Source organism: Penaeus japonicus, unplaced genomic scaffold, assembly GCF_977035675.1.
Source record: "Penaeus japonicus unplaced genomic scaffold, GWHDUDI00000001_assembly GWHDUDI00000008, whole genome shotgun sequence".
NCBI lineage: Eukaryota > Metazoa > Arthropoda > Malacostraca > Decapoda > Penaeidae > Penaeus > Penaeus japonicus.
Window position 1 is genome coordinate 2,861,333 of NW_028234410.1, and position 26,488 is coordinate 2,887,820.

At 36.1% G+C, this 26,488-nt stretch overlaps 2 protein-coding genes across 12 annotated transcripts in view; one reads left to right on the top strand and one right to left on the bottom strand.

Annotated features, from left to right (window-relative positions):
• LOC122260009 (uncharacterized protein CG43867) overlaps nt 1-16,490 on the top strand; it is a gene marked incomplete at its 5' end in the record, with an annotated part of 29,933 nt that extends 13,443 nt beyond the window's left edge. For 2 of the 9 annotated variants that reach the window (XM_086538901.1, XM_086538904.1), the window contains 18 exon segments: nt 134-241; nt 957-1,110; nt 1,505-1,643; nt 1,811-1,975; nt 2,104-2,265; nt 2,523-2,699; nt 2,981-3,086; nt 3,235-3,347; nt 3,561-3,770; nt 7,602-7,840; nt 8,207-8,384; nt 8,588-8,764; nt 8,978-9,069; nt 9,217-9,364; nt 9,811-9,947; nt 10,070-10,297; nt 10,990-11,125; nt 12,211-16,490. In XM_086538901.1, the coding sequence (XP_086395027.1) occupies nt 134-241; nt 957-1,110; nt 1,505-1,643; nt 1,811-1,975; nt 2,104-2,265; nt 2,523-2,699; nt 2,981-3,086; nt 3,235-3,347; nt 3,561-3,770; nt 7,602-7,840; nt 8,207-8,384; nt 8,588-8,764; nt 8,978-9,069; nt 9,217-9,364; nt 9,811-9,947; nt 10,070-10,297; nt 10,990-11,125; nt 12,211-12,444 (2,903 nt within the window). 9 annotated transcript variants of the gene reach the window in all.
• Asciz (ASCIZ zinc finger protein) lies at nt 16,486-26,323 on the bottom strand. 3 transcript variants are annotated; one of them, XM_043027075.2, is made up of 8 exons: nt 26,201-26,323; nt 25,424-25,581; nt 24,923-25,057; nt 24,296-24,504; nt 23,998-24,090; nt 21,298-21,537; nt 17,485-19,275; nt 16,486-16,905 (listed from the first exon to the last, which is right to left on the bottom strand). In XM_043027075.2, exons 2-7 carry the CDS (start codon nt 25,556-25,558, stop codon nt 18,180-18,182), a joined length of 1,908 nt encoding a protein of 635 aa, XP_042883009.2. In that variant the 5' UTR covers nt 25,559-25,581; nt 26,201-26,323; the 3' UTR covers nt 16,486-16,905; nt 17,485-18,179. The 3 variants fall into 3 exon arrangements, with proteins under 3 accessions (XP_042883009.2, XP_042883008.2, XP_042883010.2); XM_043027074.2 differs by lacking the exon at nt 26,201-26,323 and adding an exon at nt 26,034-26,151; XM_043027076.2 differs by lacking the exon at nt 26,201-26,323 and adding an exon at nt 25,841-25,861.
• Nucleotides 26,324-26,488: the final 165 nt, after the last annotated feature.

The window sequence follows — 26,488 nt, forward strand, 5'->3', positions numbered from 1 at the left end:
ACTTTATTTATAACCACCATTATATTATTTTCTTTGAAGCCATCTCCTCTTACCAAGACACGTAGGAGGTGGCTCGTTTATTAGCTAGCACACTTTTCTTTTGTTAAGTTGGCTATGTGCTCTTATTTCACAGATAGCAGTCGTTTATCCCAAGATTCAGGAGACTATGCTGATTATGCCATCCCGCCAGATGCTATGCCAGATGCTATACCAGACGCTATACCTACCCTTAAGCTACCGGGTTTGTTATAATTGACTTATTTTTTGTTTAGTTACATTTGTTTGACTTAAAGAGGCTGTCTCCCATACATATTGGACAGGTAAGGCTTTTTGTTAGTGTTGAATATGTTGAAAAAAATGTATGCAAGAGAGAGAGAAAGGGAGGAGGTATTTTAAGATATTAAGGGTTGGATTCTGATTTCTGTTATTTCTGTTACTTAATTTTTTTTTATCTTCTTTGGCTATTTAGTTCATTTTGTTCATGTCTTCTTTTCGTTGTGGTTGTTGTGTACACATTAATGGGAGGAAAATCAGTGTGTCAGTTCTTTTCAACGATTTTTCTTCTTTTTTTTTTCTTTTCATTTCTTATTCACTATCGGTGGTCTTTTTGCATGCGTGTGTGTGATCCATTCTCACCAAGAGCACCCATGTTACTTTTTGTCCATGGTTGTTATTGCTGAGTTCAGAGTATATTGTCAAAAGGAATATTTGATAACCTACATTCCAGGGATTACTTGAAGTGATGAATAGCTCAAAAGACAATTTCAAGATGTCTAGAAAATTCATATAACTAAATGGACAAGAAAAAATGTAGAATGCCTTCACTTGCTGTACATTTTTACCAAAGGTGTGAAATATGCACAAACAAGGAGACCAAGTTGTTAGATGCTGTAAGAAGTCCCCTCTATGTAAAGTTTTGTATATTTTGAAAGTTTTATTACTCCTCCCTCTTCCAGACACTTCCTTTGAGTCTGGCGTGTCTGATGACTACGCAATTCCACCAGATGCACGGAGTGACAGTGGGTCTCTGGAGTCAACTTTAGCTCCCACCACTACGAGTGCTAGGACGTCATGCGTAGAAACCACAACCAACACACTTACCTCAAGCCAGTAAGTTATTTCAAGTATTGTATATTCAGCAGTTTTGTTCTTATTCTTCTTAGTCTTCTTTCACAGATAGCCCTCTGCTTTTTCTTTTGTTATTTTTCAGCTTTGTTATTTTTTGGGGGTGATATATTGTAAACACTTCAATCAAAATAATGTGTGAGGTAGTGACTGATAGCTTTATCAAAATAGGAACCAAAGACAGATAAAAAAATTAATGATTAGCAACATTTTTCTTTACAGCTCATCATTGAGTATATTTATATATACTGTTCCAAGTTTAAATAATTCCACTTGACTCTTATCTAAATGCAATAACTGCAGTTGCTGTCCATGAATGAGTAGTTGTTCTGTTGCCATTCCCAGTTACATAGTCTCTAACTTTCTCTTCACCCTACAGCATTGGCACTGTGTCACCACGGCGCGAGAGTTCTTTGGAGAAGAATGGATACTTGACAAAACTGGGCGGGAAACTCAAAACTTGGAAGAAACGCTACTTTGTTCTTAAGGATGGAACTTTAACTTACTGGAAGAGTCAGGTCTGTAATGCAGTAAATTGGTGTTGGAGACTTTGAGAAATTAAATGCCATATATGCCAGTTGCCTTTTAGTAACTTTGCTTGGTTTCCTTTAAAGGAAGGGACAGGAGTAAAATTCATACTCAGAATTAGTAAATTAGGATACGATGTGTTCTGATTTTTCAACAGAGTGACATACACCGAAAGCCTGCAGGTCAAATCACCCTTAATGAAGTCTGTCGTGTTACCCGATCTGAAGGGGCGCACACCTTTGAAGTCAACACAGGCAAGAAGACCTACTACCTCACAGCAGACAATACTGCTTTGGTCGAGGACTGGGTTAGAGTTCTGCAGGTAATTTACTATAGAGTATTTTCTCACTTTATATTGTTTGAAGTAATTTTTGAAATAAGACAAAGACATCAAATGAAGATAGAATCGAATACCCAGATATCAGTCATCATTTGTTTGTCTTCTTCCAGAATGTGTTGCGACGTAATGCCACAAAGCTCCTCCTGAGTAAAGAAGACAACAAGCCAACCATACAAGGATGGCTGACAAAGGTGAAGCATGGCCATGCTCGTCGCTGTTGGTGTGTCCTCATTGGCAAAATGTTCATCTACTTCAAGAGCCCTAATGATCAGGTATGGCTTTTTATTATAATTGTTGTTATTATTATTTATAGTAGTAGTAGTAGTAGTAGTATTAAATTTAATTGATGTTAAAACAAAATCTACCAGAGAAGAAATGATAGTCCATCTTTTTTATACCAAGCCTTTCTTTTGATGACCATATAATTGATGAATATTATTCCTCTGTATGAACTTACAAAGCTCAGCTATGTACTGTTTTTTTTTCCATCAAGCAGTGAAAACTAAATATTTACGTCTTGCTTTATCAGAATCCTATCGGTCAAATCAATATGAGGGATGCTCGCGTAGAGGAGGTTGAAAAGGTTTCCGATTCTGAAGGAGACGATCCCACTGATGATGACACTCCAAAGGAGGACCTGACGATTGGTATATTCCCATCACACCAAGGTCCAACATACCTCATTATGCCTAATAAACAGGATAAGGTAAGATTTTCTTCTGATTATGCTATCAAGGGTGGTCTGCAGTAGATAAAGAAAGGTAAAAGAGATGTTTGAGGACATCTTATATTCCCCAAATTTTTCTCTTAAATTGAGAGAACTGAAAGTATTTAGGTTTTTACAGACCTAACAGCCCAGGAAAAATGTTTCTCTTCAGGCCCATTGTTCGATGTAATATATTGATTTTATATCTTTTTATATAATCTACCAACAATTTTTTAAATCAACAGCAGATTTTTTTCATGGAAATTCTGTCTTTCTTGTAGGATGGTTGGTTATACCACCTGACTGTAGTGTCTGGTGGAGGTCCCAATGCAGGAACCCAGTACGAGCAGTTAGTTCAGAAGCTAATGGAACTTGATGGTGACCCAAGTGAGTATATGGTTTTTTCTGCTGTAATTCATTGCATTACTTTTTTATAACTATGAAATATAAATGCAATACATATACAACTGAAACAAAACAAATAAAGCTTTGGATTTCATTTTTAGAAAACACAACTGTTTGCTCCTTGTAACAGATTGCGTATTGTGGAGGCACCCTTTGCTCCTACACAGCAAAGACCCAATCACTTCTCCCTTGACCTCTCTCCCGTCCTCCCAGTTGCAGGCTGAGGCTATCAAGCTATTCAAGGTTTGTTACCTATTAAATGGATGATGGTGTATCTTCCTTGAATATCTGATGTGTTTTATGAATCAAGAAATTTTGTTTGCGCATAAATGTATGCTGCAAACATTATTATTTTGATTATTTATGATTATCAGGGTAATATTGCATATGCATATTTGGAAACATATTATAAAAAACATTTATAACTTTGTTAATGCTTTTATTCCCTAACAACAGTCTTGCCAGCTGTACACATCTGTTCTCATGGACTCTTCGGGTATAGATTACCATGTGGTTCTGTGTCAGAATGCTCTCCAGCAGTGCCTCACATACCCTGAACTACAGTCTGAACTCTTCTGTGGACTCATCAAGCAGACATCGAAGCACCTGCAAGCTAAGCCAGGGGTCCAGGTAACCAAGACACTGAACAAAATCAAGCACTCCCGAGTAAGTGTGTCTGCTTTATGTTGCAATGGTCTGGTGGATCAGCGATGTCAGTTAGATAAACCTATTAGATGTGTCAGGTGATATCAGCCATCCTGTCAAGCTCTTTTAAGCTTCCTACCCTCCTTCTGGGGGATAGGAACCAGCACTATTATTTTTATGTATATAATGGCTGACAAAACTTGACTTAATATTCTTCAATTTTTTTTTTTGAAAGAGCATAAGAAGATTTAGATTTTTAGTGAATATAGAGTCTCTCATTGTGATGTAACCTTTGCTGTTTGATTTCGTTTACCCATCAGACTTTTGTCATCCCATATATGATTGAAAGTCACTTCATAATTGTTATAGTAATTGATTATCCAAAACACTTCATAAGCCTAAAATAAACATTGCTAAGGAATAGATGGAAGAATCAAAAGAATAAATGGGATGACAGCTGCTTATTAGTTATTAGTCATCAAAAAAAAAAACAAGTTATACCCTAAACTTAAGTTACATTTTGTTATGTTGGGGCTGTCCTGCTTTAGCAAAAGAATGCAACCTACCCATCACCTTACACATACACAATGCTTGTTCTATCAGTGTTACAAAAACATTACAGCATCAATACATTCACAGCTATGTATAGCCATGTGCCACAAGATATGCTACAGATGTTACTGCGGTCTTCTCACCCCTTAGAAGTCATAGCAAAGTGCAATATTTTATTTTCATTATCCATAAACTTGTGCATGGTTTAAAATATCACTTGCCTGATGTATGTCTCTTTGCTGTCTCCATCAGAGTCATTTCCTTGAAGACATTCCAAAAAACTCTTTTAGTTTCTTATGTTATGTTCTCTTTTTTCCTTCTTTTCCTTCTTCTTCTTCCCTTTTTTTCCTTTAGTGCACCAGATTTGTGAGCCAGTGTGAGTTTTGTCTGTTAGCTGGGACATATAAAGACTTGTCCTTTCTGCATCCTTCCCTTGTAAAATGTTTAAGAAGCTTTAATTGAAGAGAAATTGTCTTTCATAGCAGCAAATTGGCTCAACTGTAATCACAGGTATGACTGTTTCAACCGGGGGATTTGAGTTGGTTAAGCCTTCTCATCATTGGTTCAGTGATGACGGAATGGAGAAAAGTTCACACAATTTAAGTGTCTAATGATTACTTAAGAAATATGTGTACCGTATCTGTAACCGTGATTATATGTAAGAGTGCATAAGACTTAAGTGTATTATGTGATGGAGAATTAGAACTGTAGGTTTTCCATTTATTTGTGATAATTGTAAAGTGTCTAGATGTCTCGTCTAAAGATCAATTCATATCCACAAATGCTCTCATGATAACATTCCTGTGACTGAAGTGTGAGTTATATTTATACCCTTAATGTATTCATTATTGACCCCCCCCCCAAGAAATTACTACATACTTAAATAAGAAACAATGCTAGTAGTTTATGGATTTTAAATTTAAGATTGTGCAATAACATCATCAACAAAATGTTACATTTAAGCCCCTACAATAACATATTATTCCTTTGTAATTTAATGGGAATCTTGTGTAGGCTAGGTCTTATAAGTTTAAATTATCGTTTTGAACATTACTTTTAAGAATTGTTAGTAAACCAAAGGAACGTTAAAGTTACCAGGTCTAGTTAATAGTTATTATTTCCATTTCTATATTTGTGAAGTGTAAACTGAAAACACCCATGTTTACATAAGTCTGCATTCGGACAGTCTTGCTGACTTTGTTATAATCTTTATGTGTTCATTGAAATCAGATTTAACATGTGGTCTTTCAGAATCACATAAACCTCTTTATGAATTTAAACAATAATACATATATCTTTGGTTCTGGCTTGATATTAAATACTAACCCTCTTTTGAATATCCAGTTGTATAAAGAATTTTTATTGGAAATTACACTTTCTGAAATTGAGTAAATTACTATATATGAGGATACTTAAAGGATGTGGAAGCAGTCAGTTAAGACTTGGATATTATCATAAGCATGCTTAGATATAACAAATAAGTTAAGTTAAGCAAACTACAAACTATGCCGAGGTAACTTGTCAAGCCCCAAAGCAGCCTAACCTGTCATAAGCTAACTTGACCCAACTTCACCCCCATAACCAAATATCTTAATCAGACCTAAAGCAAACTGTACACTTACTAAACATGCCTGTAAATCTGTGTGATTCCATCTTACTTTGCCCTTAACGATGACCATGTGAGTTGCCAGTGAACTTTGTGGTGGAGGGTTTTGGTCACTTTTTTTTTAAACTGAAACGATGCCTTGTAAAGAGATCTTGCAGAGTTCACAGGAAGCTCTCAAGATGAGGAAATGTCCCTTGGCTTTCTCTTCTCCCAGTGGTTTAAGGAATAGATTTTTCAGTGTCCTGAAACCAAAACCAGTGTCCTTAATTAAATGATTAACCTAAGAAGAAAAATAATGATAAGAATATAAAAAGTTGGAAGAATCCATTAAAGATTGTTCACTTTAGTTGAGGTTGCAGTTGATCATAGCAAATTCAGTTCTGAGTTTTTTGCATTTGATTAGCTCAGTGCATGGTTGGCTGTATATCTAGATGAAATATTTTTATTATGGGTGCATTGTGTCATAGTATTTACTTTAGGAGGAAGGAATGGCTCTAGCAGTGTTAGCAAGCTTTAGGAAAAGATTTTGAATCACATTTGGGATGTTGTGTATCCAAAGAAGAAATGAGCATTCTTAGGCAATGTCAAGACTTTCACATATGTTAATAGTTATGAATATGTGTGAAAAGTCAGACAGTATGCACTATGCATATTTGGTTCCATACTTAATGTTGTTTTTCTTCTGTTTTAATCAAGGTAAAATGCATCTGGAACCCTAAGAAGAATGTGGCCCTTGAACTTCCTTCCTTAAACAGTTCTTTTCTGTCCAATGAAAACCTGCCCCCCAGCTTCTCATATTATATCTTCAGAAAATGTAACAGTAACATTAAGATCACAGAAAAAAAAAATATTTACAATATGTATGGTAATCTGTGTTCCCCTAAATTGTGTTCGTAGCTTTGCATTACCAATTATATCCATTACACATACAGATTTGTAATAGATAGCACAAGGTTTACATTCAGGTACTATAATTTTTGCACAGTTTATTTCTAAGTATCAAGCCTTCTCAGCTGCCCTCATTATTTTCCTCTCACAAAGCCTAGATTTTGCTTGTCTGTCTTTCTCTTCTTCCTTAAAAAGATATATGATAAAAATTAGTCTGAAGTACAAGGAGTGTCTAACTCTTTACACTCTCAATGATCCCTTTCAAAAGGTAGCTTCTGTTAATCACTATCACCTTTCCTGTTGGGTATCTTTGAACAAGAGACAATATCCATAAAGGCTTTCCAAATTCTTATCCTGCTCACAAGCACACTCATAGATAAACATTATACCCACATGCTATACATTTTATGCTAAGACCCATAAAGTCTTACAATTGTATTTTTTAATTATCTGTTATGATTATATAAGACACTTTCAATGCAGAACATCAGAAAATACCAAATAAAGGTTGATGTTATTCTAAAGTGTATTCATTGATACAAGAAACACATTTTAAGTTATTGAGTTTATAACAAATTCAGTGTTCTATGGTATGGTGGGGAGCAGGCATTATACATGTTGAAAAAAGATTCTTACTATTTTTCAAATATTTCAGTATTATTTGCAGAATTGTATAACAATGAATTTTATTTCAGACCAGGAAGATCAGAAGATACATTATAAGCAAATGTTTTAAGATGTATCAATTTTATTTCCTTCCTCTTTCAACAGGAAATTCTTACCTGCATTTTACTTTCTCTTCCCAGAATTTGTTGCTATGTGCCACACAGTCACTCTTCTTGTGCGACTCCTCTGGCGCACAGAAGGCATCCCCAACACTAGGAAGCGGACAGCCCTTGCCTGCCGACCCCAAGATCAACCCTCCGTCATTCACCTTCATCCAGGCCTGGCAGTTCTTGGCTCTGGCTGTGTCTCTCTTCGTGCCTAAAAATAATAAGCTTCTGTGGTACCTCAAACTTCACCTTCAGAGGAATGCTGATACCAAGTAAGCCTTCAGACTATGTTGATTTATTCGTGGTGAAATTTGCATAGAAATTAAGAAAAGCTCATTTCATATTGTTAACAGTGATATCATAGATATTGTTTCATCATTTTTGGAATCAATATTAATGCTTTTTTTTCAAGTAAATTTTTTTCTGTTGTGAGTAAAAGTAGTTTATTTGTATCAAATGTTTCATTTCTAGACTGTCAAGTACATAATATCACACACACACACACACACACACACACACACACACACACACACACACACACACACACTTGAGACAAATATTTGTAATTTAGAAATTCATTAAAAAAAAAACTGATTGCAATTGTTATATTTACTAATCTGCTTTCATTTTGCTTGCAGGTCTGAAGTCGGCAAATATGCTGCATACTGTCAACGAGCTTTAGAAAGAACCTTAGAGAATGGGGGTCGTGAAGCAAAGCCATCTAGAATGGAGGTCCTGTCTATCCTACTCAAGAACCCTTACCACCACTCTCTCCCCCATGCCATACCCGTCCACTTTATCAATGGGACTTACCAGGTATGTAGGAATTAATTTTGTTTTTATCCTGAACTTTTTCTTTTGGAAAAAGTCCTATAAAGAAAGGCTCACTTTTAAATCTATTGTGATTTGTTAATCATGGAAGAATCATATATTAAAAGAAAAAAAAGAAAGAAAAAAAAATAGATGATAGATATATTCATACTTCAAAGCTATAAATTACATTAACAAATATTTCTCAGGTCATTGGATTTGATGGGTCAACCACCATTGATGAGTTCTTGATATCACTGAACCAAGAGATTGGTTGCCGTGACGTCCACCAGTCGGGCTTTGCATTATTCTCAGATGATCCCATTGAGAAAGATTTAGAGCACTGTCTCAATCATAATGCGAAGGTATGTATGGACAATGGGAAGGTATGTATGGTTGGGGATTTAGTGCAATTTAGAGGAAATTATATTTTTGTATTCAGATTCAAATATTTAAGTCATTTTTGCTTCATGTTTTTATATTTTAAGATCAGATTTTGTAAAGAGTGTTCAAACCATATCTGCAATTTGATGTATAGTCTGTCTTCCTTTTAGAATTTGAAATTACATTTTTTGTAATGAACTTTTCTGCAATTTCAGCTATGTGATGTTATTTCAAAATGGGAAACTGCCCTCAGAGAGAAGGGCTCGGGCAAGTTCGAGAACACCAAAGTTATTCGGCTTCTCTATAAGTAAGATCATTTGCTCGTTTGTTACTAGTAGAAAAAAGGTTGATACAAGAAAACATATTTTTTACATTTTAGGGGAAAGTGAGAACAATCCATAACAACAGTTGGAAAATACAGATATGTTATAAATGATTCTTATTGTCTACTCAGGTCACGCTTGTACTGTCGCGCCGCTGGGAAACATGAAACAGACCGAGAGAAACTGTTGCTTTGCTATCAGGTCAACCAGCAGATTCAGCAAGGCAAATTCCCCATCACCAGAGAACTTGCATTAGAACTGGCAACCCTCATGGCCCAAGTATGTAATTCTTTCAATGGTTGGAGAATCTAGTGGTATATCACCTATTAATATTTTTTTCTCTATTCTTTATCACCATTTGATGAGAATAGGAAGAAGTCAATAAACTATTTTTTGGGATAATCTTGGCATAATGAATGTTGACTGTTTATTAAAAGATATAAGGGTTAAGATATTAAAAAGAGAGGTTCTCAAAAATGAAGTACCTCCATCTAGATTTTGCCATATGACGTTTCTTTCAATTCCAGGTTTTTTGGGTCATTGATAGGAATTTTGGAAAAATAAAAAGTAAATGTATTAGACTTAGCTTAAACATAATGTCTAAATTTGTGAGTGAAATCAGTATCCTGTATTGTTAGATCGAGGTACAGGTAAGTATTAGGGAAAATAATAACTCTAGTTTTCATTGGGTAGCATTTGATATTAATAAAATATTTTCCATATAGATTGACATGGGAGAAGTTAACAGTGAAAGAACAAGAGGGTCAGGTTCATCGGGTCCTTCCTCGGCACACATTCAGCAGGCTTTCAACAAGTTCTATCCTGCGAGATATCGAGAGGACCTGAATGAGGAAGAAACAAAGTTAGTATACAACTGTCAGTGATGTGAATATAATGGTAATGAATGTGTTTGGAGTTATGTGTGTCACCTAGAGTTATTTGATTTTTTTAACCCAGCAATATAACCATTTTGTTTGTTTTCAGAAATGTGCTTGATAGCTTGCAAGAAAAATGGATTGGATTGCGTGGGAGAACACAAAGCGACTGTGTCCGCATATATTTAACATGTACGCGGAAGTGGCCATATTTCGGAGCCACTCTGTTCCCTGCGGCAACACCATCCCCAGAGGGACCTCCAACTCCAGTGTGGGTGGCTGTCAGTGAAGATGCCATTACCTTACTGGACCAAAGCAGTATGGCATCCATTGTCAGGTATTGATTGATGTGATCTATTACTTTGTATATGGAGTTTATCTTATTCTATTTCATACAACTTCTTTTTTCTTTTACTTGAGGATTGATAATGAAGGGCTGAATTTCTTTTGATATCGTCTTTGATTATTACTCAGTTTCACCTCATGTTATTTGAAATGCACCTCACTAAGAATAAATTATGCAAATTTGTTTCTTTGTTTCATCATGCATTATGACATGGACAACTGATTAACCTTAGAATATTGTCTTTTACATTATTTTTCCTTTTTCTTTTCCTTATCTTTAATCTTATTTTTTATTCCAGTGAATCGAATGTTATAAATCATATGAACAGTGTGCCTTAATAAAATATCTTTGAATGAGGTAACTTTAAAATTAGATAGATAAATAAATAAAATTTGCATTTCATCTAAAAATATATCTATTATCATTTTGTAGAAGGAATGTGCACCAAATCTAAAAATAAATTATATCCCCTTTCATAATTCTTAATATTATCAACATAACTTACATTGATAAGAATCAGGTTTGTTACCACAAAATGGTATGACTAACAGCTTAATGATATCCGTCCCTTAAGGTTGCATGATAAATGAAAGGAAATTCACCATCATCTGCAGCACAGTATGTTATTCCACACACATATATTCTCTCCGTTAACAAACTGACACAGATAATTGGGTCTCCAGGTATGGGTATAGTTCTGTGGTGACATTTGGTGGCTGTCAAGAGGACTTCATGTTGGTAGTCCACACACCTGAGGAGGACGGCTCTCACCATCCCCCTGGGACGCACAAACTACTCTTGTGCATGAATAAACCAAAGGTAATTGACAGGCTTCTGCAATCTTAATATGGTTTGAGCTGGTATGTGCATGTGAGTGATGCAAAGGCATGTTGTAGGAGTCAACAAAAGTTTTTTGGTTATGTCTTCTTTGTTGATTTGCTACAAATTTTTCAAGGATGAAAGATGTAACCTATTTAGGGGAAATTTAAATGACTGTTTATGGTTAAGGGCTTTTGCATGAGATGAGAATGATAGATAAAGAAACATATGATATGAAAATCTTCAGATTTGTTCAAGAAAATTACCTTTGATATTTGTTATCATTGACATTAGGTATAGTGTCACTTTTTAACTCATGCCATGGTGAGGATGGACCAGAGGGCACTTATACATGCCATGACAATGAAAGGTTGCTCTCTGGTCTTTGCGCTAAGGGTCTGGAGTTTTATGACAGTGACAGTTCTTGAGCAGCAGTTTTCCAAAGTCGGCCTGAACCCTCATTTTTTGGAAAGCAATAATCAGCTTGTCCAGTATCAAATACAAGGGGAAGATTATTAACCCCATGCTTCTATTTTTACCTCCTGAGTATGAACTTAATATTTGCCATGGCAAGTCGGCTCTATTTATTTTCATGCACCATTGGCTTAAATGCCAGTAGGGATAGCTTAAAAAGGGTGTGTCTTTCATATATGAAAGTGTTTTATCTTTCTATGTCTAAGAATTGGACAGCTTAAAATCTTCCCTTTTTCTTCCATTTCCATTTTCCCTTCTTTTCATTAAAATGATTGATCAAACATGATGTTAAAAAACAAAGAAAAACAGAAAATAATTTCTTGATTTGCTTGATAAACCATTGCCATCTTTCCTTTTACAATATTTCCGATGTTAATATTGATGCGTGAATTTTTTATTAGTGTGATTTCCTTGTAAGATAAGGATAGAAAATGACACTCAAACAAAGACTAATCTTTTACAAAATGCCATCATCCATTTCAAGCATATTTCTGTCTGAAACAACATTAGATATTCCTTTTTTTCATGAATCTGTAAAATAAGTACTTAGTACATCAATAGCAATGAACTTCTGAATGATTTTTCTCTTTTTCTTTTTTTTCTACCCACAGATCTTAGAATTGACTCTACTTATTGCCGACTATATGAATGCTCTTGGTCGGCCAGTACCAGGAACTCCCCAGACAGGAACTCTGACTCGTCACGGATCAAGAAGGTCGGCTCGTTCTCACATGACTTCAGTTCCAGGACAACCTGACTTACTAAAAATGACAACTGAAGTAGATAGCAAACTTCAACGCTTAGATGCCAAAAGGAGGGCACAAGTGGACTCCTCTGTTGTCTGACCCGCAGTTCATGCTAGGTCGTCCTGAGTAAGGTTTATGCTCGGCCCAACTGCTACGCTGTGATAAACGTGTCACTCTTACAGTTGTTCCCAGTTAAAGGAGGTTTTTCAATAATGTGTTTTCCTTTACTTTGTTTGGGAAGCTTTGTTGAAGACATCTTTTTTTGAAAGGAATGGTACAGCACGGCATCTCCAAGACACTGGAGAGGGTTCGAAGCAAACGGTTGTGTATGGCGCACAAAAGGTAAAAAAATATGAATTGGAGAGTCTGCTGTATGGCCGAGCATAGTCAATATAATGTGCTTTCTGTATATATATATTTTTTATTTTTTAGTACAGACAATATTTTAAATTAATGACCTCACTTGTAAAGAATGGATAATGAAGATGGGTGATCAGCTTAAAAAGAGAGAAGCATTTATCGGGGCACTTTATCGATGTTTCTTCCATGGGGATAAAACATCTAATCAAGTCCTATATTTAATCATGTGCCTTATGCTGCACTTTAAATCCATGAAATCATCATTTTTGAATAGTTTATGTATGGCTGAGATTATTTGAAGGCTTACAATGGCAGCTGTAAGTCCTTTTTTTCATAAATGAAAAAGGGATAAGTCAAAGATGCTTTAAAGCCCTAGTCTGTGGTATATCTAGTCTACAGAAAGCAGAAAAAAATCAGTCAATAATTGGAAGGATTAATGGAAATTTATGGAAGTAAATCATACGTAGTATTAAACTTTACAAAAAATTGTGAGAGCAAGGTCTTGGCAGGGTAGTTTCCATATTATATGAAGTCAGATGGATTATGAGATATTTTATTGATAATTTGCCCAAATATGCCCCTTTTTATATTTAGAATATTACATGGAAATAGTAAGTTCTGATTTATTTAGAAATCTTTAGTTGATGTATGGAGAGAATGAGTTTAGTATAACTGGACAATCTGCAGTCACACAATTGAACATGCAATGGTGATTATAAGGCAACAAAGTCCTCTCTCTGTGTAAAGGATAGTAAGTGACGTTGCACATGTTAAAAATCTAATTCAACTTATTCATCTTATATTCTTCATGATCAGTGAGAATTTGTGTATGTAGAGCTTGTCATGTACCATGTTTTTTTCATTGTGCTATTGATCAAAGGTGCCATAACTGCTAGTCAGAATGTATAAACTGAGTCATGTAGAACACCAAATCTGATAAAAAGTATGCCTTCCAGGATTTTATGATTAAGGACAAGTATGAAATTTCATGCTGTGTGTATATATAACTTGACTTATCAATATGTGGTAACCACATATTTTAAACAAGCAAATGTCACATTGCACATTGTTAAACATGTGTCCAGTTACTATAAGCAGGTCGGCTTCACCTGCACTGGGACACACAAAACAAAAGTCTAAAGTTAGTCTCATGACTCAAGTAGCAATGGACTGACAACTTATCTTCTATACCTTTAGCTAGATTATGTAAATAGTGCTTTCCTTTTATATTTCCATTTTGTGAGAATTTTGTATGTAATCTGCATAACCCCTATGTGGTATGATAAGAGAGTTTTGGGAATGTTCCTGCTATGCCTTACACACATCTCCACAATGTATTAATGCTCACCTATATGTAAAGATATACTTGTGCTCATACAAACCCACCCCCGTTTTATGTTAACACAGTTGCTCTCTTGTTGTTTGGATTTTATAGGCCTTACCCCTTCCCCCAATATTTCTTGGTTTTTCCATAAAGAAAATTGTTTGAAAAGAGCTTTTCCATCCATACAGCCAAACAGAAAAGTTTTGAATCTATACTTGCACTTATCTATAAGTTCAAACTTTTGGAAACAAAGTTTTTTCTAATATATCTACATATATTATTATTCATAATGTGCACGCAAGCGAGCGCACACTCACTCACTACACTCACTCACTACACTCACTACACTCACTACACACACACATACACACACACACACACACACACACACACACACACACACACACACACACACACACACACACACACACACACACACACACACACACACACACACACACACACACACACACACACACACACACACACACACACACACACACACACACACACAGAGCCCATAGATCTCAAATAGGATAAAATCATCTCATACGAGTATCGCTGGCATTATTATAATTATAGCAGTACTATTGGTCTTCTGTTATGTTCAAGGGGTTGAATGTAGAAGTGTTAGGTCAGTATATGAGAAGCAATTTCACTATCATTACTGAGGTTTTGCATTTTTAAAGTGTTTCAATATTATTTTCATATGTTAGATTTTTTGAAAAGGAAGTGTTGAAAAGCATTGGACATACCCCATAGGAACGGTAAAGCTGCATGTTTAGAGAAGTAACAGTTTTGTAACAGATCTAGAACGAAATGGATTTTAGATAAAGCGTATACAATTGGTATGTTTTCATGCGCTACTACATTTGATCACGTTTTTAAATCTTTTATATAAAGAAAAAGAACAAAGAGTTTATAGCAGTTAACCACTGACACTCATGAACAGCTCAATATTGCAATTTTAGCAATCTGACATTTCCTTTTCCTTCTTTTATTCTTTTCTTTGACTTACTGTTTTGCAAGAAAATGTGGAGTTTTACGTTGTTTGGCTTTAACTTGCCTTTATTAAGTTTGTGTATGTGCATTATGTGTTTACTTTGTAATGTTCCTTTTCATGTAAATTACCCAGATTGATTATTTATACCTTGGGTAATTCTTATATATGGGAAATATAATGTTTACCACTTGTGCTGGTATGCTCATGAGTACTGTAAAAAAAACAAAAAACACCTATAGTCTTGTTTATATGAGATATTTTTATTAGCTTTTCTGCTCAATAAACTAGTCATATTAACATGTTGAAAAACATTAATTCATATTATGTTTGAAGTATGGGAATACCAACACAAATTAATGAACTAGACATCCCCTTGAAAGCACAAAATAACAAAGCTGTTGGTCAGTAAACATGAAAGGAAGTAGGAATCTGTAATTCATGAGAAGACTTCAGAGATATACAATTACTTGCAAATTCAGATTATCATATATTGGATTTACATATTACCTTTATTTTTCAATCTCTCTCTGTCACTTTCTCTTTCTCTTTCTCTTTCTTTCTCTCTCTCTCTAACATTTTCAAAGTAAAATATTGTCAAGATATGGTGTATTATTTTGACTTTGTATCTTTGTAAAGAAAATATATGACAGAATATAGACTTACTTATTTCTTCTAATGAACAGATTTGGGGGAAATACGCACTTTTGATTCTATAAGACCTAGTTATTTTGTTTTTTGTGAGTTTTATGATTAAGGTAATTTATTTTTTCCTAATGTATTTTATCACAGAAACAACTCTAAGTTACCTCACTTCATTTGCACAACTTCAGTCATTTTATTGCAAAAAAAAAGAGAAAACCTGATGTACCTTACTTTTCTATGCTTCATTAAAAATTTCCCTATATTAAACGGCTACCAGTAATGAAGATTTGTCCTTCTATTCTAATAATCTTTTAGTGTCTTTCTCTCCTCCGTAATCTTTCTGCAAAATGGATACTGATCCATTGGGAAAAACTTATATCGCAGTGACTTTTCCGTGTTTATGACCTACATAATGGTAAAAGATTCTGAAATCCACTATCAACTTCTTAACTTCAAAACAGGTCTCCTATCTACTCTGTTCATACTACAAATTGAAAATATATATAACTTTTTTACTTTTTGTAAGTTTCTTTGTGAACTTTACTCAAAATACATGTATGAAGTTGCAATTATGAGTGTCTAGAATTAAAGGTACTTGAGTACCAAATTATAGTGTTCGAATTTATTTTACCACTGACTCATGTTAACAAATTATTGCTCTACTTAAATTTTTAATTCATCATTTTGTATGTAATCATGATTGATTTCTATGTAATTATTTGTCAAAGTGATGCTAGTAAAAGTGTGGGTGTTTTTATAAATGTAACAAATATGTAATTAACAGTAGAATTTAGGAAAATAAAAGAGTTCATTGATTGTTTAACTTTCATTCTCTGGTGAGATGATCCTTTATAGGAATGACAATATAAAAATGCAGCTCCTTTAATACTATGTGAAGGCTCTAGCTGAAGATTTACCAAGAGATGAGTAAACTCTAAACCATACCTGTTGATCCTTTTTATAGCAATATTGTTAGTTCCATTATAAGGCCTTCAAGTAATGACATTTTCTGAATTTTCTAAAACAATAAACTTTATCAAATCAGTTTGATAAATTGGGAACTCCTTTAAAGCAAAAGATAACTGAAAAACTCAAACATATAAAAACAAAACCTATAGAGAAGTTTAAGACCAGTATAATAAAATGAACAGTTCTCCTATCTCTTTTCGTAGAATTCAACATTATTAGTTTGTCATAACTTTATTAAATGATAATATGAGAAGTTTAACCCCTCCACTATGGGCAGTAGAAAACGCCCCTCACGCTGTATCCGAGCTGCCGGCGCGCGCCAAATTTTAAACGTCGCTACTGAACATGACAAGTTTTAAGCCAAAACCTCTACATAATCATCATGTGTTATATATCAAAATATGCATAGTTAACCTCTTCCCCCATATGCATGTGACAAGTTATTTACATGGGTTGGGAGGGAGATGGAAAGAATGACCTTGGTGGGAGGCCTCACTCAGATGACCAAAGAAAACGATTGAAATAGTATGGTAAACTAATCATAAAATGTTTTATATTTTTACATAATGTTCCATAAATAAATAATAAAATGATTGCTAGCAGGGCCCATCAATGCCTCCCCTGGTATAAGCGAATCCCACTCTTATGTAATAATAATGAAAGTCAAGTAATATATCGTATCATATCCGACCTCCATTCTGAAAGATCTCGTACAGTATCCAGAAGAAAGAAAACTCAATTCCACCAGAACTCAGCCATGACGCAGTACGCACATCCTCGGGTTTGACGCAAGCGCTGCAAGGACGCAGTATACACGTCCTCATGTTGAAGGGGTTAATACCATTAAGAAAATGACAAGCCTATGTGAACAAATCAGTATGATCTAAACTTGATATTCCTTTCTATCAACCAACTGACAACAAACATGCATTGTCTGCTATTGGTTTTGTTTTAATTATTCTTTTATCATTACTTTTTTACACAGATGGCTCTGCATGTGCTTTGTTATTTAAGAGTCCTTTACTAAGCCTATTTAACCTAACATATTTAATCTGTTCCTTGAATTTTTAGGAGAAAAATATCTTTTAAATAATATCATTACCACTTCTGTTATTATGGTCATAAAAAATATAATTAGCATGATCATAACATTAACATTGGTTAAAAAAAAAAAAAATTAATGACCAAAAAACAAGGGACTGGGTAAATGGGTGAGGCCTGTGTACAAGCACTTCCAGCACCAACAGATTAATTATTATATTTCATCGTTATTCACAAATCCTGAGCCTATCTAATGTCAACAAAGTTCAAGAATAAGTACTGCAATATAATGAAATGCATTCATTTAGAAAGAAAAATAATCTAGTACAGGCATCTATACATATTTACATATACATGAATATATACATATAAATATAACCATTATGTGCATGTTGTTTTTTCTTCCACATGTACATATAAACTTACATATACATATACAGTGCGTGCATGTGTTAGAACATTCAAATATACACAATTTAAGTAAGTGTAAATAAACTAGCTGTTAGGTATACCAGAATTCAACTGTCGTCTCTTTGGTGTTTGAGTGTGTGTGGTGACAAGTGCTGGTGGATCATCAAGGCTAGTCTGTGTTTGAGTGTGGGTAAATGATAACTCTGGGAAAAGTTCATTGTGACTGTGATCTGGGGTCTGTGTGTGAATGGTTGAGCGCATGAACTGCTCTATATCTGAAAAATCCTCATATGTCTGAGTTTCACTTGTGCACCACAGACTGTCACTATCATGTCCTTGACAAGGCCCAGGAACCTGGCATGACCCAGGACCTTGGCAAGTGGTATCTCCACTCAAAATCAAAAGGCTGTTTGGATCAGTCTGGGTTTCTGTGGTGGTTAAGATTATTTCGTCCGAATCATCAGGGGCCCCGGCATTCCCGCTCAGAAGTACGTCATGGTCGGTTTGAGTCTCTATGCTGGATGAGCGGATGTGGCCTAAAGTTGGAGCTCTCTGACTTGCTATATTGGTTGTATCTCCAACGACTCCCAGTAAGTCTTCGTCGGCGTCAATTAGCAGCTGGGTAGTTGCAAAGGGATCAAGATGCTCATTGGTCTGTGTAGCTGTAATGGAGGTCATAGATGGTGGAGTTATTCCAGGTTCATCATCCCCACAAGCCCGATCAAAAAGGGATATGGTTATGTTACTGAGGTGGGAATGAGTCAGTCCAGGTGCACGTGGACTTGTCTGCGTTCCTGATGTGCTTTGCTGAGTTGTGATAAATTCTGGCAAGTCCACTTGTAGTGCTAAACTTCCCAAAGAACTATCATCTTCATCATTGCACATATCAGAGCCCACCTCTAGGAAAGTGGTGTCATTATCACAATGACCATTTCCTTTCCCTGTGCCAATTGTACTCGAGATGCTGCCTGGCAGTTGCAACTGTGAACTGTTATTCAATCGTTTGCTGTCTCTATGAGTGAGCCTAGTTTGAGTTTCCGCTGTTCGTTTTCGCTTGCTTTGACTTTGTAAAATAGTAATATTGCCATCATCCATATTCCAGTCACTTGTAGCTGATTTTCGTCTTGAACGTTTGACTGAGTTTTCTTCTGTTTGAACGCCAACATCCACACACGCCACCCTGTTTCAATGAAAGGAAATTAAAATGATAAAACTGAAACAATTTAAAATTCTGTTCATAATTTTGAAATATATTTTGGAATCTTCAGAAAATATCTACATGAAGTAAACCTATATTTTTCCTTTTCCTTGAATCTACTGCTTGTTAGAACACTGTTTTCCCAATAATGGAATTTACAAAGGACACATCTCAGATTCATGGACATTGATCAACCCCTAATGGTATATTTTTGTTTTCCCAATATCCCAGTTTTTGAGCAGATCTTACTGAGGACCAATAATCATAGGCTAAATTTTAATGGGGGATCCTCTGTAACTGTTAGTAGGATAAAATCTTTCTCTCTATTGTAGGACCATGGGATTTTAGTAGCAATATTGCAAATCTTTAATTCATTCTAGAAACACATTAATTTAAACACTTCTTGTAGAAGCACAAGGGATATCTTGAATATCTTTGGTTTCTAAATACTGTACAAATCCTGCTGTTCCAATGAGACTTACACCCAAGCGTTAAATAATCCAGCATTTTCAAATCATGATGGCATACACCCATATTACACATCTATATTACATATGTAAGAAGTTGCTTGCTGTATATTTTGCTCTTAAACCTGAATGACAGTTTCTTTGTTTAGAGAAAAAGAAGAAAAAAGGATTAGATCTTTCTTATATAACTTTGGGTTGATTACTGCCACATGTTTCTTATGCTACCTACAGATTGGTATTAAATGCATAGTTGGCTAGAGTTCTATTTTCTAAAGAGAGACATTTCTAATGGTCAAATTCTCTCCCATGTAAACCACTCCATACAAAACTATTAAGTGGAGGATAATCCATAATATTTCATCAAAATAAAAATACAACCATATCTAAATAGAGGCATTATAGTTTTTTGACGTGGAATTTCTTTCATACTGTTAAAGAAAAAACTGCACCAAGTCTGTAATAAGTTGAATTCCAAAGATCATTCATTAACCCATTGCGGACACGTGTCATGGAATATATGGCACAAGAAATTTGGCCTAACAACGGGCGTTACGACATATATGACATTGGGGGATTTTGGATCACTGTTATATTATTGTACTATGAGTAATGAGTGAGTAAGTGAGTAATTGCAATCATAATTAAAATAATATTAAGCAAAACGGGTTTCACTAAGTATATATGGCACCAGCAGGAGAGAGAGCCTTGAATGGCACAAATCCATGGTCTCTTGCAAGCACTATCTTTAGAGAGCGATGGCAAACAGCAAAATGTCCACCTCTTGACTTTGATGAAGGATGTGCAGACATAAGGAGAAGAAGGTAACTCAAACCTTGCCCAGTGTCTACAATGTGCCCCTGTGCCAGTAGGGATGCCTTGCACTGTTGCACTCACAGTCATAAGCACAGGTTTCCTTCCTCTTCCCTAACTCTTCATTGTGAAAGGGTATATTTTTCATATTCATATACAAATATGAAAAAAAATACACAAATACACAAATATGAAAAAAAAATGAAGCTGCTTCTTATCCTCCAATAAAATAGTAATACTTCTATCACACTGAGTATAAAAAAAATAATAAGCTAATATGAACCCTATAGTACCATTTTAGTTGACTGACTGACTCTGACTGACTCTGACTCTGACTCTGACTCTGACTCTGACTCTGACTCTGACTCTGACTCTGACTCTGACTCTGACTCTGACTCTGGCTCTGGCCTGGCTCTGGCTCTCCTGATTTAACCTACACATTTGTTCAATTAAAGTTCAGTTGAGATATAACCTGATTATAAATATGTACTTCATATAACACAGATAAGTCTCTCAAAACAATAAAATAAAAAACAATGACAAACAAAAAAATGGCTCTAGTCTTTACAATGAGTGACTGAAAGAGAGTGGGAAAAGTCAAGGTATGCAGCATGAACCTGCTTCCCTCTGAAAGAAAACCCATCCTGGAGCCTGGGAAAGCAAATCTAACCCCGTCTGCAATGGGTTAATGCTGAATTAGAATATTCAAATACAGATACACACATACCTTTTCATTGCTGTGGCAGCAAGCTCACTAAGGGCAATAGCAGCAAGTAAATGAGTGGGCTGTTGCAGATGTACCGGGGCCACCGGGCTGAAAGTGGAAGGGGTGTGCAGAAGAGTACCAGCTGTCTGGGTGAAGATTGGGGGAACAGATGCGAAGGGAGACATGGTAGGAGACGTAGAGGTTGCCATTATTCCCAAGACACTTCCTTTCCCTCGACTGATATTTTCAACATTCTGATACCTGTAATGAACACATCGAAATTATAAAATCCATTGATGATAAATGCTAACAAAATATATCCACCACTTTTTAACATACATGTTTACACGTATGTATGTACTTTCATATTTGTGTGCGTGCGTACATGTGTGCCTGCGAGGGTGCCTGTGAGGGTGCCTGTGAGGGTGCCTGCAAGGGTGCCTGCAAGGGTGCCTGTGTGTGTGTGTGTGTGTGTGTGTGTGTGTGTGTGTGTGTGTGTGTGTGTGTGTGTGTGTGTGTGTGTGTGTGTGTGTGTGTGTGTGTGTGTGTGTGTGTGTGTGTGTGTGTGTGTGTGTGTGTGTGTGTGTGTGTGTGTGTGTGTGTGTGTGTGTGTGGGTGTGTGTGTGTGTGTGTGTGTGTGTGCGCACACATGTATGTGTGTGTGTTTCTTGTGCATGCATGCACACACATGAATATTTGTGCTAGCATGTAAAATATATTGTTAGAAATAGGCATATCACATGGTGTAGTAATAAATGTGGTTTTAATTTCTTTGCCACCACATTTGTAAGCTCAATCATTTAACATACATATTGAGATATTTGTTTTAGAGAAAGTATGAATATATAAAATCTGTGAGATGGAAACTTTTCCATATCTAATGCTAAACAGTCAAATAAATCCTCACATTATGATTTGACTTAAAACATGTAACTCAAAAAGACCAATCTAGATATCCATCAAATATGATCATTCTAAATGCAAATCTAATTTGACTTACTTAAAATCATAATTTGAGAATCTTCACACAAATTAATCAGAATAGAGGATATTCTATCAGGATTGCAGCAATATAATTTTTTTTCTTTTTAACCCTTTCCCGACGGGGCACTCGCTACGCGAAGACCCATATGCCGGGCGATTGCAATATTGCATTGAAATCGTCACACTGGCTTGACGCCCCGGCATCGGGATTTGGCTGTGTCACACGGGTGTGACGCACCGTCGTCATAGGGTTAAGATATATTGAATATGGAATATTTCAAGAATATTAATTAATATTAATATTAATTCATGCTAATTACACATTAATCTTCTCCACTAAGTGCTGATACAAAGGCAGTAACATTTTGGTCATCTATAGTCGTAATGAAGTTCCCAGGCATTTATAACCTCACCTACCTGATGACATCACATCATACTTCCACCAATCATGTGTTTTCCCAGTATTTACAAGTAATGTAAACGCCATTGGAAGTACATATTTATAATCGGAATGTACGTGAACTTTATTATAACAAATGTCTTCTTTCTCTCCACTTCTCTTTCCACCTCTATCCACATCTCTCTCTCTCTCCACCTCTATCCACATCTCTCCCTCTCTCAACCTCTATCCACATCTCTCTCTCTCTCTCCACTTCTATCCACATCTCTTTCTCTCTCCACCTCTATCCACATCTCTCTCTCCACCTCTATCCACATCTCTTTCTCTCTCCACCTCTATCCACATCTCTCTTTCTCCACCTCTATCCACATCTCCTCTCTCCACCTCTATCCACATCTCTCTCTCCACCTCTATCCACATCTCTTTCTCTCTCCACCTCTATCCACATCTCTCTCTCCACCTCTATCCACATCTCTCTCTCTCTCCACCTCTATCCACATCTCTCTCCCTCCACCTCTATCCACATCTCTCCCTCCACCTCTATCCACATCTCTCTCTATCTCCGCCTCTATTCACATCTCTCTCCACCTCTATCCACATCTTTCTCTCTCTCCACCTCTATCCACATCTTTCTCTCTCTTTCTTCTGGTTTAACCTACATTGTTGTAGTAAATTTCATATATAATCCAATTATAAATATGTACTTGTTTATGTTACCTCTGAATACCAGAAATTAATAATTGCTACAAACAACTGTAGTAGATATGTATAGGCCATTGATGAAAGTAACAGTAAATCAACATTGATTGAAGTCTGTAGTGCAATTATTTTTTTGTGCCTGTGCTCCATGGGAAAACACTGGAGTGGGCGAAGAATGAGCAGGTGGGCAGGGCTATAAATGCTTGGGAACTCAAACTTTAGTTGCTAGTATGCAACATGGAAGAAGAAGAAAAAAAAAATTGAGGCCAATACTATAAATATATTAAACATTACTGAATTTCAATAAAGACTTATAATGTAATTATAAGTTAAATTCTATGTTCGACTGTAGTTAACCCCTAAAGGATGTGCATACTATCTTTAGTAATGCTCAGGTAAAGACATGGACAACTTGTACCAATATTAAAAAAGAAGCCAGGAAATAATCATGTTTTCAATTCTCATACTGTAGCCTGTGATCAGCAGATTCCAAAAATACAACTCATTTTCTTGTGTGAACTGAAGCAGAGTAGACAGAAGTGATTGTTTTGTGCAACACTGCATCTGATGGCCCATTCTTTAGGGGTTGATATTCAGGGGTTGATAAGTTGTAGCCTTATTAAAGTAGGTGCACTTACTTAAGAGGTATGTGATGCCAAAATGCCTGAGTCTGGTTATTCCCATTCTGATGCGTAGATACAGGAGGTTCTGCGAGAGATGTTCTTCTTTCCCTTCAAAAAAGAAAAGGAAAGATAAAAATTGCTTTCCCCACATTGTAACAAAACAAATGCTGTCTCACTTATTTATTGAGGTTTTCGCAGTTATTGCATTTAAAACCATCCGACGATTTGCCAAGCACAAAAATGCCAACCTTCTCTTCTTGTTACAAAGCAATCCATAATTTCATAAATAAACCAGCATTCTCTATACATCTACCTCAAAGCTTGAATAGTAGTGGGGTGGAAAGTATGAGCAGAACGCCGGGCATGAGTCTGTAGAGTCTCAACAGAGGAGAAGTTTCTGCCACAACCGCAGAGGAGCTGGAGGCCACATGCGCGTTTGTGGTGGGAGAGCAGGGCCGAGGTGCTGAAGGCCTGGCCACAGTTGCAGGCATGAGACCGCTCAGCATGAACCTTCAAGTAATGCTACATGCAGAAAATACAAGTCCTGATTAGACTTTACTTCTACGTTTGAATGGATTAATGCATGTGTACCATAGCTAAAAGATGCAGGACTTTACATTGCACAACATTATAACTACCCACATGAAAATTAGTCTAAAACCATAGTTTCTTACACCATGATAAACCATGTAAGGATAATCAGGCAGTAATCAACAATTTTCATTTTTCCAATTCAAAATATCAAACACTGTCTGTCATATACAAATATGAGTGATCTACTTCAGATGCAATATTTAAAAATCAATAAAAAAAACATATCTGAAATTATCACATTAATTATATTCTGACCAAGATAAATCATACTCTTTCCAAATAATAAGGGTTTCCAGTGTATCAGTATCCTGAATCAGTTAAATGATAATGATAGTACGGGCAATACCTGTTTTAGATATTTGAGTTTTGGAAAATGTTTTCCATTTGGCCCAAAGTCATGATGATAGATGCAGGAAGCGACTGGGCAATGGTACCAAACTTCTCCATTTTGGGAACTTGACACCTTCTCTTGCTGGTGAAACTGAAACAATATATTCTAAGTGTAATACATGTATTGTGCCATACAGGACATGTATGAAACATCATCAAACATATTCTTTTAATAGAAAAAATATGAGTTAAGACTCAGTCTGCTAAAAAGAAAATCTACGACTCAAGACATACTATGCAATCTCATCATAAACTGCAATAAATATTCTACTGATTATCAGTATAATTTTCACAACGGGCTGAACAGCTACGAAGTTTCCCTAATTAGAAAAATCCTAATAACGACATTTCTCCAAATAGGTACACACAAAATACACAACATAATAGAAAAGAACAAACATAAAAGCAAACCCAACGTCGCCCACAAGCCAGAGCACCTTCAAGTCCGTCTCCTCACCTGCGCCAAGTGGAATCGAAGAGCGGAGGAATTGGCAAACGTCCGCGGACACCCCTGAGGACACCTGATGTTGACGGTAATGGAGGAGAGACTAGCCTCGTCAGGTGTTACCCGCTGCACGTTCTCTGACGACATTCTTTACTCCCGGCTCCTGTTCTCTGGAAAATCATAATCCATATTATTCATTCACACTCGCACTCAGTACTAACACAGTAATCCCAATACAAGTAGTTTTTTTTCTGAAAGGCATCCTGATTTATCCTTCTATTAAACAAAAAGCAAAAAAAACACTACCACTTGTGTATCAAAAAAGCTTTTTCGCCGAAGAAAAGGATGACACTTATTCAGAGAGAGTTTGTTTTACTGAAGCTACCCATTTTAGAATTAATGGACTGCTAGTAGTGTTTACAAATTTACATTTACATATTACATTACTGGTCCACAAAAAGCATCTCCAGCAACATAAAGGACAGAGACACATAAATCAGGGGCGGTGAGAATGCTCACAGACAATCATACGTCCATTGGCAGTGGTTAAAGAGCCACACTTCATGATTATAGAGATATGGTGTCACTTCCGAGCTCTAATTTGGAGGAATATATAATTTACCGAATATAGAGCACCCATGTTGGCATTTCATTACCCTTTGCCGAGGCGACGTGTTTTAAATCCCTATCTTCATCTAATTCTCATTGGTGGTACGTGACACCCATGATATGAAGAGGGAAGTGTCACCTTTAAGAGATATTGACTTATATTTACATCAGGATTCTCACCTCCATAATCGAACCATAGAACCACGAGTCGCCCTTAGAGAGACGGCTGTTTTGCTAAGGCGGTACGACACTTTTTAATCGTCGTACGCCTGGCAGCGTCTGTGCTCCGTCCGCCAAGTGGAAGACGAGAAAACGGAGTAAAGATTGAAGGGGAGACTTAGAGAAAGGAGGGAAGGAAAGCTAAGGAACTAATTGCCTGGAAAGTGAAATAGGTATGAGATAAAAGTAGGGGAGCAAAACCCCTTGCTTGGTTGTTTGGGGTCGCATCAGCTGTCGCAGGGGCCAACG